The 12,803-nt window shown below is 45.2% G+C and overlaps 1 protein-coding gene across 2 annotated transcripts in view; it reads left to right on the top strand.

Annotated features, from left to right (window-relative positions):
• The window catches only part of hmmr (hyaluronan-mediated motility receptor (RHAMM)), a 78,002-nt gene that overhangs the window by 14,934 nt on the left and 50,265 nt on the right, over positions 1-12,803 (top strand). For both annotated transcript variants that reach the window (XM_070877967.1, XM_070877966.1), the window contains 2 exons: positions 315-426; positions 869-934. In XM_070877967.1, coding sequence (XP_070734068.1) covers positions 315-426; positions 869-934 — 178 coding nt within the window. The remainder of the gene's footprint in view (positions 1-314; positions 427-868; positions 935-12,803) is intronic.

Below are 12,803 nucleotides of genomic sequence, written 5' to 3'. Positions count from 1 at the left end.
CTTTATGACAATTGTGTGATTTTAATATCTAGAAAGTAATCATGGCTTTATTTAAAAAAAACTAACCCTATCGAGCTGAGCACAAATGCTCTTTTATGAAATGGCCGCAAGAAAATGATGAAAGTTGGGGGCATTGATTGGTGGTGCACAATGTCCAATTTCTTGCTACCTCCACTCGTGCTGTGTTAACGTCACACCTCTTGCATGCTATATGCCTCCCATTTCAATATTTGATGTCGCTGGTGTCTGCATTTTATTTCTGAGTGTAATATTAACCTATCTGCTTTTATATATGTTTTAATCCTATGCTGTAGGAGATCAGCTATCTTCAGATTAGTTTGGAAGGTCAAGTGAAAATCCTGCAAGCTGATCTGGAAGCCTCCAAAGCTACAGTGGCTGCATTGCAAGAAAGAAATGGATCACTGGGTAAGTTCTCAATCCTTGTTTGCTAGATGTTGTAGTTTATTCCTTTTTAAGATTACAAAACTCGACAGGCTTGTTGGGCCCAATGGTCTCTTCCTGCAGTGTAAGCACAGTCTTCAGCAATTCCAAACTGTTCCTTATCATCGCAGGCAACTTTAACGTATTGTCATAGGTTTCAAACTGACTTTGGAAAGTGAGAAATCATTTGGAAGAGTAATCAGAAGTTGCTCCTCTGAAGCTGCAGCAAACCTGAGCAGTTTGCTTGGGCAGTCATTGCCTCTCCCGAGCTTTGACTGTGATCCACTCCTGTGAGTAAGAGAAGGCTCCGATACAGTGATAACGTCCTAGTTCCTGGCAATGAATAGAGATTACCCTAACTATGCGTGTGTAAGTCTGTCTGTTTGAGATTATAGTAAACGGCACACTTTGTTCATTCTCCCAACAGAGGAGATGCACCAGGAAACTAAAGCCCATAATGAGGACCTGGAAAAAGAAATGGACAAATTTCATGGTAATGCTCGAGACACTTCACTGATTTCAGCAGACTTGTGCACTGTTTTTAAAGTGTTTTTACTTTGGCTTGATGAATTAGCTAGTCTAGATTCCCTCGTGGGGGAATCTAGAACTCGGGTGGGGGGTAGTTTCAGTATAAGGGGTTGCCCATTTAAAATGAAAATGAGGAGGAATTTCTTCTGAGGGCTGTGAATATCTGGGATTCTCTTCCCCAGAGATCTGTGGAGGCTGGGTCATTGAATATGTTTGTGGTGGAGATAGACAAATTCTTGAACAATAAAGGGGTGAAGGGTTATGGGGAGCGGGCAGGGAAGTGGAGTTGAGGCCATTATCAGATCAGATCAGCCATGATCTTATTGAGGGGCCAAACATAGAAACATAGAAAATAGGTGCAGGAATAGGCCATTCGGCCCTTCGAGCCTGCACCGCCATTCAATGAGTTCATGGCTGATCATGCAACTTCAGTACCCCATTCCTGCTTTCTCTCCATACCCCTTGATCCCTTTAGCCGATAGGGCCCCATCTAATTCCCTTTTGAATATATCTTAACGAACTGGTCTCAACAACTTTCTGTGGTAGAGAATTCCACAGGTTCACAATTCTGAGTGAAGAAGTTTCTCCTCATCTCGGTCCTAAATGGCTTACCCCTTATCCTTAGACTGTGACCCCTGGTTCTGGACTTCCCCAACATCGGGAACATTCTTCTTCAATCTAACCTGTCTAATCCCGTCAGAATTTTATGTTTCTGTGAGATCCCCTCTCATTCTTCTAAATTCCAGTGAATGTAAGCCTAGTCGATCCAGTCTTTCTTCTTGTCAGTCCTGCCATCCCAGGAATCAGCCTGGTGAATCTTTGCTGCACTCCCTCAATAGCAAGAATGTCTTTCCTCAGATTAGGAGACCAAAACTGTACACAATACTCCAGGTGTGGCCTCACCAAGGCCCTGTACAACTGCAGTAAGACTTCCCTGCTCCTATACTCAAATCCTCTCGCTATGAAGGCCAACATACCATTTGCTGCCTTCACCGCCTGCTGTACCTGCATGCCAACTTTCAATGACTGATGTACCATGACACCCAGGTCTCGTTGCACCTCCCCTTTTCCTAATCTGTCACCATTCAGATGATCTGCCTTCCTGTTTTTGCCCCCAAAGTGGATAACCTGACATTTATCCACATTATACTGCATCTGCCATTCATTTGCCCACTCACCTAACCTGTCCAAGTCACCCGGCAGCCTCTTAACATCCTCCTCACAGCTCACACTGCCACCCAACTTAGTGTTGTTCTGGAAAAATATTTCCGAGACTATATAATATATAAAGAGAGGTTTATTAAATCAGAGACAAAGCTTTGGGAGAAGTGTTAAAGACCCCTGTCTTTGAACCACTTCTCAAATTGGTATCTGCAGTGAAGTTCTTTTATCTTACAAATTACGTCACTTTACAACACATGCTTTAGCACTACAAAGCTTTGACTATCGAAGGCTAAGCTTTGGATATAACCCATCCTGCATTGTGACAGGGCAGTATAAACAAGTGCAGGCTTTTGACACTGGTATAAACAAACATACCCAACACTTAACTCTCCAGTGTTCATTATCTCACTTTCCTATCTCCATTAACTCAAGGCCAGCATACCTTGAAGTTTAACTGTTTAAAGCATCAGTATTGTCCCTTATTCATTTAAAGGGGAAAATAAAACAAATGTTTGGTCCCGTATACAATCAAGTATATGTCCAAAAATCCGCTTCAACAATATTCCCCCTTTTGGTCTTGGAGGATGTTTACGAAATCTATATGACCACAATGATAGTAGCATATATTCGTCCTTTGGGGTATGTTACTTCCCTGATGTTCCGTATGTCCACCTTGCCTGTTGCTCTAGGCTACCCTTCAAAGATAGTGGTCGGTGTCATCGTCGTCTGTTTCTTCATTCTTGGTGTCTTCAGGTATTTCCATCAGGTGTGCTTCTTCTTCGGCGATTACACTGGCTACTGGCATCAGTCGAGCCATCATAACTTTACAGCAGATATTAAAACACCCGAAAATCAGACAGCAAGTAATTATTATTACAACCAGAATAATTGCTCCATGCATAAGATAGGACCCCCAGGATCCCCCTAACAGCCAGTCAAACCAGCCAGATCCTCCTGTTGTTGTGGATAACTTTACTTCCCTTATGTGATCAGCGAGGTTGGTTATGTTTTCTGAATTATCGGGAATGTAAGTGCAACATTCAGCTCCAATTAAGGCACATGTGCCCCCACTTTGTGCTAGTATCTAGGGCCATTCGGTTCTGGAGTACCATTGTGCGTATGGCTACCATTTCAGCCGTTATGCCCTCCATTGCTTCAGCAGTGTCGTTACTATCTGTTCCAGTACCCTCTCTAGGTTACGTAATTCATCCATGGTACGTCCTATCCCGAATGGGAGCATCATGACCCCAAATAGCCTCTCTACCGGGGTAAGATCTAGTCTTAGTCGACCTGGTGTCTGTACTTCTGCTAAAGTACGTACCCGTCTGACAAAAGGGACCACATATCCCAAATAACAGGACCCCCTCCAGTTCTGAGGCAACCAGGGGTAGGCCTTATGTCCGCACACAAAATAAGTGCCATTGTATGCTGTTAGATTCGATCCCAATCTCTCTCTCAGCCCCCGTCGCCACCTAGTCCTGGCTACTTGTCTGATTCTTCAAACCCTCTATTTCAAAAAATCCCTGGTTTGTTTCGCTGGCTATTATGTTTCACCTGGTGAGGTTAAAGTATTGCGTACAATTGCTATATCCTGCTACAAAACCTGTTTCCTCACCAGTCAGGTCTCTAGTGAAACAAATGTTAGCGGTGGCCTTCCAACTCCTGAGGTGTTGGTCAAAACCAGGAACGGGGGTCGTACCGACCTATTGTATTCCGGCTGGTACCATCCGTCAATGCATCCAAAAGGTAACCCCCCGATCTCCACGTTTCTTTATCCCCACTCTGGTTCCAAGTATCATTTACTTCCCCTGTACCGTTTTGTTGCAATACCCACTCCGCTACTTCCAAGATGTTAAGGGAGATTGACCTCAAAGGGATGCCTCCTTTGCTATGTATGGGGATGTGCGAACATACCCAGCAACTAGAAAAGTTCTCATTTCATCATCTTATTACTCTATATTTAACAAATAGTCAAAGGCAAAATGGCCGTATGGCTTGCTTGAAGAATCTCTCGCTGTCAATCTGTAAATAGACAAACAACAACAACTAATACGTGTGCTAAACGGCTGGTTCAAAAACCTTAAGCTGGGTCCAATGCTTCCATTGTCCGCTCCCTTTCACATCGATGCAGGCACAAGTGTCCCCGTTGATTATAACCTCATATGGTCCTATCCATTTTGGGGCAAACCCTGGTTTTCCCGGGAGGACCCTTACCATAACGCGACTTCCTGCCAACGGGACTTCAGGGAGCTTTGTAAGCTCTGCTTCCGCGTCTCTTTCTTCCTGATTGTCCCTAACTAATTTACGCATCCCTTTTAATTGAGTACTTAGTTCCAAAACATACCGTTTTATTTTGTCTTTTAATGGGCCTACATCAGCCCCCCCCTGTTATGATGTTCTCTGGTAATTGCATTGCCCTTCCTGTCATTAGTTCATAAGGAGTTAATCCGGTTGTCCGGTTTGTCGTGCCTCTTAACTTCATCAATATAATGGGTAATACTTCTGTCCACGTTTTTCCTGACGTTTGCATGGCCTTTGCCAGGGCGTTCTTAAGGGTATGGTTCATGCGCTCTACCATCCCAGAACTCTGCGGGTGGTAGGGAATGTGGAATTTTTGTTTTATGCCCATCAGCTGGCATATTGTTTTTACAATTTTTCCGGTGAAGTGGGTGCCTTGGTCGGAATCTATTTCAAGAGACACTCCCCATCGGGGAATCACCTGCTCGGTCAATATCCTTGCCACTGTTGAGGCACTCCCCATCGGGGAATCACCTGCTCGGTCAATATCCTTGTCACTGTTGAGGCAGTGCAATCACGTGTGGGGAAAGCTTCCACCCAGCGGGTAAATTGATCTATAATCACTTGGCAATATCTTGTTCCATGGGATGGGGGCAAAGGACCTGTGAAATCAATTTGTACGTGTTCCCATGGCCCCCGTGGACGGGGCTGGTGTCCCATTTTAATTTTAATGGGCCTGCCTGGATTATATTGTGCGCACGTAACTCATCGATGGCAATATTTAGCAATATCTCTCCCCATCCCCTTCCATCACCAATCTCTCCTAAGACTCCCGGTCATGGCCTCTCGTCCTGAATGCGATAGGCCATGATGCAACTCCAATAAGGTATTCTGTATGCATTCAGGCACCATTACCTTGTCGTTTCGTCTCCAAACGTTATCCTTCCCTTGCGTTGCGCCCTGCTTTGTCCACATACCTATTTCCTCCTCAGAAGTGTCCTGGTGTAGTTTCTCAATACTTACCTGTTGGTCTCGGGCCCCAGCGGCACTGACTGAGGCTTCCTCACACTCTTCCTGTTCTAATGCCTCCTGTGCAGCTACGGCTGCAGCTATATTCCCCTGGTGACTCAGCCAATCTGGACTGGTTCGGTCCGGCTCCCTCCTGTGGGCTTTAATTTTAATAACCACTACCTGTTGTGGTTTATTACTGGCTGCTAAAAGAGCTTCTATTCTCAGCTGATGCTTTATGGGATGTCCGCTAGTTGTGATAAAACCCCTTCTCCCCCATGCTGTCATATAATCATGTACTACCCCGAATGCATATCTACTGTCCGTATAGATATTAACAATCTTATTTTCCGATAATTCCAGTGCCCGGGTGAGGGCTACCAGTTCTGCCACTTGAGCTGACGACCCCCCATTAATTCGCCCTGATTCAACTGTCTCTAGATCCTGGTTAACTACGGCCCATCCAGTACGAGGTAGTCCCTCTACGTATTTTCCTGAGCCGTCCACAGACGAGGTTTGTTCTGCGGTTTGAAGGGGGACGTCTTTTATTCTATCTTATTCCATAGCCTCACATACCTCTTCGCAAAAGTGGGGTTCCCCCTCACCTATCATACCTTCTGCGGGGTTGTTTCCAACATCCCTAATTTTGGTTACCGCTTTGTTGGGTGTTAAGAGGACTGCTTCCCACTTTGCCCGTCTCATATTAGATACGGTTCTCAGTTTTTCTGTGTTTAACATTTCTACCAATGTGTGTTTAGTGTGGAGAATGATGTTTCCAGTCATCACCACAGGCTCGCTTATTTTTACCGCCCAAGCTGCGCAATCTAGCGCAGCTATACATCTGGATAACCCAGTCACCACCGGGCTTTCGGTGGTAGAGTAATAGGCTATAGGTCTCCTTTTATCCCCATGATCTTGGGTGACCACGGCCATATAGAAACCACCTTCATTGTTACAGTGGATGTGGAAATCCTTACCCATGTCAGGCAGTCCCAATCCAGGTGCGGAGACTAGTTCTGACTTGAGTTTACTATACGCCTGTTCTTGTTCAGGGCCCCACTCTGAGGTCTAGGGCCGGTTTCTCCCCTTTCACTAATCTTTGTATTGGCTCAGCAATTTTTGCAAAATCAGGGATAAAGTTCCGGCTGTAATTAAAGTGGCCCAGTACCTTCCTCACCCCCGTTACCGTGACTGGTCTAGGCATGTCCTTGACAGCCTTTTTCCTATCCGAGCGCATTTCTTTCAGCCCCTTTGAGAGGCAGTACCCTAGGTACAGGACCTGGGATTTCCCTACATGGGCCTTTTTGGGGTTAACCTTAAGGCCTGCCGTTTCCAGAGCCCTTAATACTAAGTATAGGGTTGCCTGATGTCCTTCCTTGGTTTCTGAGGCTATTAATATGTCGTCGACATATTGTAAAATACTATTTCCTGCCGGTACCTCTTTGTTTTAGTATATCCCTCATGACTCGATGGAATATGGCAGGACTATTATGGAATCCTTGTGGCAATCGGGTCCAAGTATATTGTTTATCCTCCACCGTGAAGGCAAATTTTTCTTGTGATTCTGGGTCGAGGGGAAGGGCTCAAAAACCATTGGCTATGTCCAGGACTGTAAAGATCTTATGTTCAGGGGATAATCCATTAAGAATTGTGGAGGGGCTGGCCACTATCGGGTGTAATTTGTGGGTGACCTTGTTAAGGGCAGTGTAGTCGATTGTGAGTCTATAACTCCCATCTGGTTTCCCTACCGGCCATGTTGGGGAGTTAGTGGTGCTAACTGTTTCTTTTAAGATACCCTTTTCCACTAGCCCTTTTACTATTTCTACAACTGCTGTTCTAGCTTCAGGTCTTATAAACCACATCGACAATACCCTATGAGGTGGGCCAGGGACTTTAATAGGATCCATCTTTGCCTTTCCAGTATCCAATTTTGTCTGTGCCCAGACCCCGGGCACAGAGGCACATATGCCTCCATACCCTCCAGTCCTGATAAGCCAGTCAGTTTTTGTGGCTGTAGCTACACCTAAACTTTCCACATGGTGGGCTATCTGTCCTAAATCTCCCTTACTGCCATCCGCCTTTGGCCATGTCAGTTTCCCCTTGCCGCAATTAATCAGGGCCTTAAATTCCCTCATTACATCATTCCCCAATATTGTTCCCTCACGATTCTTGCATACGTAAAATCTCATGGGTATATATGTTATCAATTTCCACCAATTGGGTGGTACTCAGGTAGGCCAGTGTGGGCCGTCCTTCTATTCCGTTTATCAGAGCCGCCTTGTCGGTGACGGGAAGGAGCATATTGGTAATGGATATTGAGGCTCCCGTGTCCACTAGCATCTCACACTGTCGGCCCCCTACTAGTGCAGACACATATATCCTTCCCTCCTTTTTACTTTGTACAGGGGCTGCCGGACATCACAGGGTGGCTTTGTACGCCTGCCACTTCTGGTATTCCTGTTCTGACAGGGTCCTTGCCTTATTAGGATAGCCATTTTTACCATAGCATGTCGCTTCCAGGTGCCCTTTCTTACCACAATACGTACATTGCTTTTCACTGCCTTTCCCTTTGCATTCCCTGGGGCAAAATGGCCTGGTTTTCCACAATTATGGCAAGTCCCCCTTTTCTGCCCTCCTCCTGTTCCCGTGGCAGAGACCTTTTCCTGCTTTATCTTTGTCTGAGATTTTTCATCGCCCCCTCCCTGGACACCACTAGCCCACTCGACCAGTTCATCATAATCCTGGGTTACAATTACTCCCATTTTTATAATGGTCTGGTGTGCAGCGGATAGTCCGTCCTTGAATGCCTGAATAAATGTTCGGTCGCCGCGGCCCGGGTTTTCCTGTCCAGAGCATTCTTGATATATCTGGAACAATCGTTCCCCATACTCTGAGGCTCCTTCCCCTTTTTGCTGTTTGGTTGTAGTAATTTTACCCCAATTAGTCGGGGCGTTACCTAAAACTCGTTGGATCTCGGTTTTAAAAGGGACAAAGGCTGCCTGTTGACCATCTACTTCGGTGGTTAAAGGTACCGCGTGTGTCCAACGTCCCCCTGAAAAGTCGACATTGGCTGCTACCGCGGCTCCTCCGGCCACTACTCTCCACCGATCTGCCGGGCAAGCCGCTCGGACTAGTTGGTGGATATCTCTGAGGTGTAGTTGGTGGCCCACCCAAACTGTATCCAGCCCTGCCCAAAATGTAATATTCGCACATCGGGGCTGTAATTTACCCAGCGATGCCATTATCTGCTGTCTTTTGCCGGGGGTAAAGGGCTTATAGGTCGCAGTGGGATTTACGGTCGTCCCCCCTCTTATTACCGGCGCCACCGGGAGGGTTTCTAAATCTTCCTGACCCGGGGCGGTTGCTTCGCATTGATAATTCTCGTAAGGGGGCAGCGATCCCCCCCATTGAGATCGATCCTGGATCTGTTGTTCCAGCGCCAGGCATTTCTTTTCCCACTCTATATTTTTCCTTTGTGCCTGGTTTAATTGTTTACTTTTTTCATCCATTTTCTCTTTAACCTCCTTAACCTGTTCAATTAGTCCAGCTAACTGATGCACCAATAATACTCCGGCTTTTTTAGTTTTATCTTTCTTTTGTTTAACTATCCAACTTCGCTGTTGTTCTAACGTCTGGGATACATCCCAACCGTCCTTTTGCATTTTCTTGATTAAGACCTGTCGATCGGTCATATAGGAATTAATTAACGACCCGGGCGGCCCGTGTTTTACATTCCCTTCCTTACCTTCCACCTTCGCCAGTCTCGGACGTTTCCCTTTGTTCCTGTAATACTCACGGCCACGACTACTCTGTGGGGACTCTTTGTCTTCGCAACAAAGCTAGCGTGTTTCCTTACCACCGGAGTTTTTTTTCCAGCTCTTGGTTGGAGTGATCAGTTCCCTTCTGCACCAACCTTATTTACCAAAGGGAAAAATCAAACTGGTTAGACAACCTCCTCCCGCTATCTACTTACTCGTATCTTATACACTATCCTGTCGTGCCCGTACACCTCTCTTTTCAGTCTCTAACACCAGATTCCAGATACTGTCTCAAATGATCACGTCTGATCAGACAGTATCCTGTCGTGACGCCATTTTGTTGTGGAAAAATATTTCCGAGACTGTATAATATATAATGAGAGGTTTATTAAATCGGAGACAAAGCTTTGGGAGAAGTGTTAAAGACCCCTGTCTTTGAACCACTTCTCAAATTGGTATCTGCAGTGAAGTTCTTTTATCTTACAAATTACGTCACTTTACAACACATGCTTTAGCACTACAAAGCTTTGACTATCGAAGGCTAAGCTTTGGATATAACCCATCCTGCATTGTGACAGGGCAGTATAAACAAGTGCAGGCTTTTGACACTGGTATAAACAAACATACCCAACACTTAACTCTCCAGTGTTCATTATCTCACTTTCCTATCTCCATTAACTCAAGGCCAGCATACCTTGAAGTTTAACTGTTTAAAGCATCAGTATTGTCCCTTACAAAATTCATTTAAAGGGGAAAATAAAACAAATGTTTGGTCCTGTATACAATCAAGTATATGTCCAAAAATCCGCTCCAACAGTGTCATCTGCAAACTTGGAGATGTTACATTCCATTCCTTTATCTAAATCATTAATGTATATTGTAAATAGCTGGGGTCCCAGCACTGAGCCCTGCGGCACTCCACTAGTCACTGCCTGCCATTCTGAAAATTACCTGTTTATTCCTACTCTTTGCTTCCTGTCTGCGAATCTGTTCTCTATCCATGTCAGTACATTACCCCCAATACCATGTGCTTTAATTTTGCACACTAATCTCGTGTGGGACCTTGTCAAAAGCCTTTTGAAAGTCCAAATACACCACATCCACTGATTTTCCCTTGTCCACTCTACTAGTTACATCCTCAAAAAATTCCAGAAGATTTGTCAAGTATGATTTCCCCTTCATAAATCCATGAATACGTGGCTTGAGCAGTGGTGCAGCAGGGAGGGATTCAAATTCCTGGGGCATTGGGACCGGTTCTGGGGGAGGTGGGACCAGTACAAACCGGACGGTCTGCACCTGGGCAGGACCGGAACCAATGTCCTAGGGGGAGTGTTTGCTAGTGCTGTTGGGGAGGATTTAAACTAATATGGCAGGGGGATGGGAACCAATGCAGGGAGACAGAGGGAAACAAAAAGGAGACAAAAGCAAAAGACAGAAAGGAGATGAGTAAAAGTGGAGGGCAGAGAAACCCAAGGCAAAGAACAAAAAGGGCCACTGTACAGCAAAATTCTAAAAGGACAAAGGGTGTTAATAAAACAAGCCTGAAGGCTTTGTGTCTTAATGCAAGGAGTATCCGCAATAAGGTGGATGAATTAATTGTGCAAATAGATGTTAACAAATATGATGTGATTGGGATTACGGAGACGTGGCTCCAGGATGATCAGGGCTGGGAACTCAACATTCAGGGGTATTCAACATTCAGGAAGGATAGAATAAAAGGAAAAGGAGGTGGGGTAGCATTGCTGGTTAAAGAGGAGATTAATGCAATAGTTAGGAAAGACATTAGCTTGGATGATGTGGAATCTATATGGATAGAGCTGCAGAACACCAAAGGGCAAAAAACGTTAGTAGGAGTTGTGTACAGACCTCCAAACAGTAATAGGGATGTTGGGGAGGGCATCAAACAGGAAATTAGGGGTGCATGCAATAAAGGTGTAGCAGTTATAATGGGTGACTTTAATATGCACATAGATTGGGCTAGCCAAACTGGAAGCAATACGGTGGAGGAGGATTTCCTGGAGTGCATAAGGGATGGTTTTCTAGACCAGTATGTTGAGGAACCAACTAGGGGGGAGGCCATCTTAGACTGGGTGTTGTGTAATGAGAGAGGATTAATTAGCAATCTCATTGTGCGAGGCCCCTTGGGGAAGAGTGACCATAATATGGTGGAATTCTGCATTAGGATGGAGAATGAAACAGTAATTTCAGAGACCATGGTCCAGAACTTAAAGAAGGGTAACTTTGAAGGTATGAGGCGTGAATTGGCTAGGATAGATTGGCGAATGATACTTGGGGGGTTGACTGTGGATGGGCAATGGCAGACATTTAGAGACCGCATGGATGAATTACAACAATTGTACATTCCTGTCTGGCGTAAAAATAAAAAAGGGAAGGTGGCTCAACCGTGGCTATCTAGGGAAATCAGGGATAGTATTAAAGCCAAGGAAGTGGCATACAAATTGGTCAGAAATAGCAGCGAACCTGGGGACTGGGAGAAATTTAGAACTCAGCAGAGGAGGACAAAGGGTTTGATTAGGGCAGGGAAAATGGAGTACGAGAAGAAGCTTGCAGGGAACATTAAGGCGGATTGCAAAAGTTTCTATAGGTATGTAAAGAGAAAAAGGTTGGTGAAGACAAACGTAGGTCCCCTGCAGTCAGAATCAGGGGAAGTCATAACGGGGAACAAAGAAATGGCAGACCAATTGAACAAGTACTTTGGTTCGGTATTCACTAAGGAGGATACAAACAACCTTCCGGATATAAAAGGGGTCAGAGGGTCTAGTAAGGAGGGGGAACTGAGGGAAATCTTTATTAGTCGGGAAATTGTGTTGGGGAAATTGATGGGATTGAAGGCCGATAAATCCCCAGGGCCTGATGGACTGCATCCTAGAGTACTTAAGGAGGTGGCCTTGGAAATAGCGGATGCATTGACAGTCATTTTCCAACATTCCATTGACTCTGGATCAGTTCCTATGGAGTGGAGGGTAGCCAATGTAACCCCACTTTTTAAAAAAGGAGGGAGAGAGAAAGCAGGGAATTATAGACCGGTCAGCCTGACCTCAGTAGTGGGTAAAATGATGGAATCAATTATTAAGGATGTCATAGCAGTGCATCTGGAAAATGGTGACATGATAGGTCCAAGTCAGCATGGATTTGTGAAAGGAAATCATGCTTGACAAATCTTCTGGAATTTTTTGAGGATGTTTCCAGTAACGTGGACAAAGGAGAACCAGTTGATGTGGTATATTTGGACTTTCAGAAGGCTTTCGACAAGGTCCCACACAAGAGATTAATGTGCAAAGTTAAAGCACATGGGATTGGGGGTAGTGTGCTGACATGGATTGAGAACTGGTTGTCAGACAGGAAGCAAAGAGTAGGAGTAAACGGGTACTTTTCAGAATGGCAGGCAGTGACTAGTGGAGTGCCGCAAGGTTCTGTGCTGGGGCCCCAGCTGTTTACATTGTACATTAATGATTTAGACGAGGGGATTAAATGCAGTATCTCCAAATTTGCGGATGATACTAAGTTGGGTGGCAGTGTGAGCTGCGAGGAGGATGCTATTAGGCTGCAGAGTGACTTGGATAGGTTAGGTGAGTGGGCAAATGCATGGCAGATGAAGTATAATGTGGATAAATGTGAGGTTATCCACTTTGGTGACAGATTAGG

This window comes from Pristiophorus japonicus, chromosome 4, assembly GCF_044704955.1.
Source record: "Pristiophorus japonicus isolate sPriJap1 chromosome 4, sPriJap1.hap1, whole genome shotgun sequence".
In the NCBI taxonomy this organism is placed as follows: domain Eukaryota; kingdom Metazoa; phylum Chordata; class Chondrichthyes; family Pristiophoridae; genus Pristiophorus; species Pristiophorus japonicus.
The sequence above is the reverse complement of the archived record's forward strand: the minus strand, read 5'-3'. Positions and strand labels throughout refer to the sequence as shown.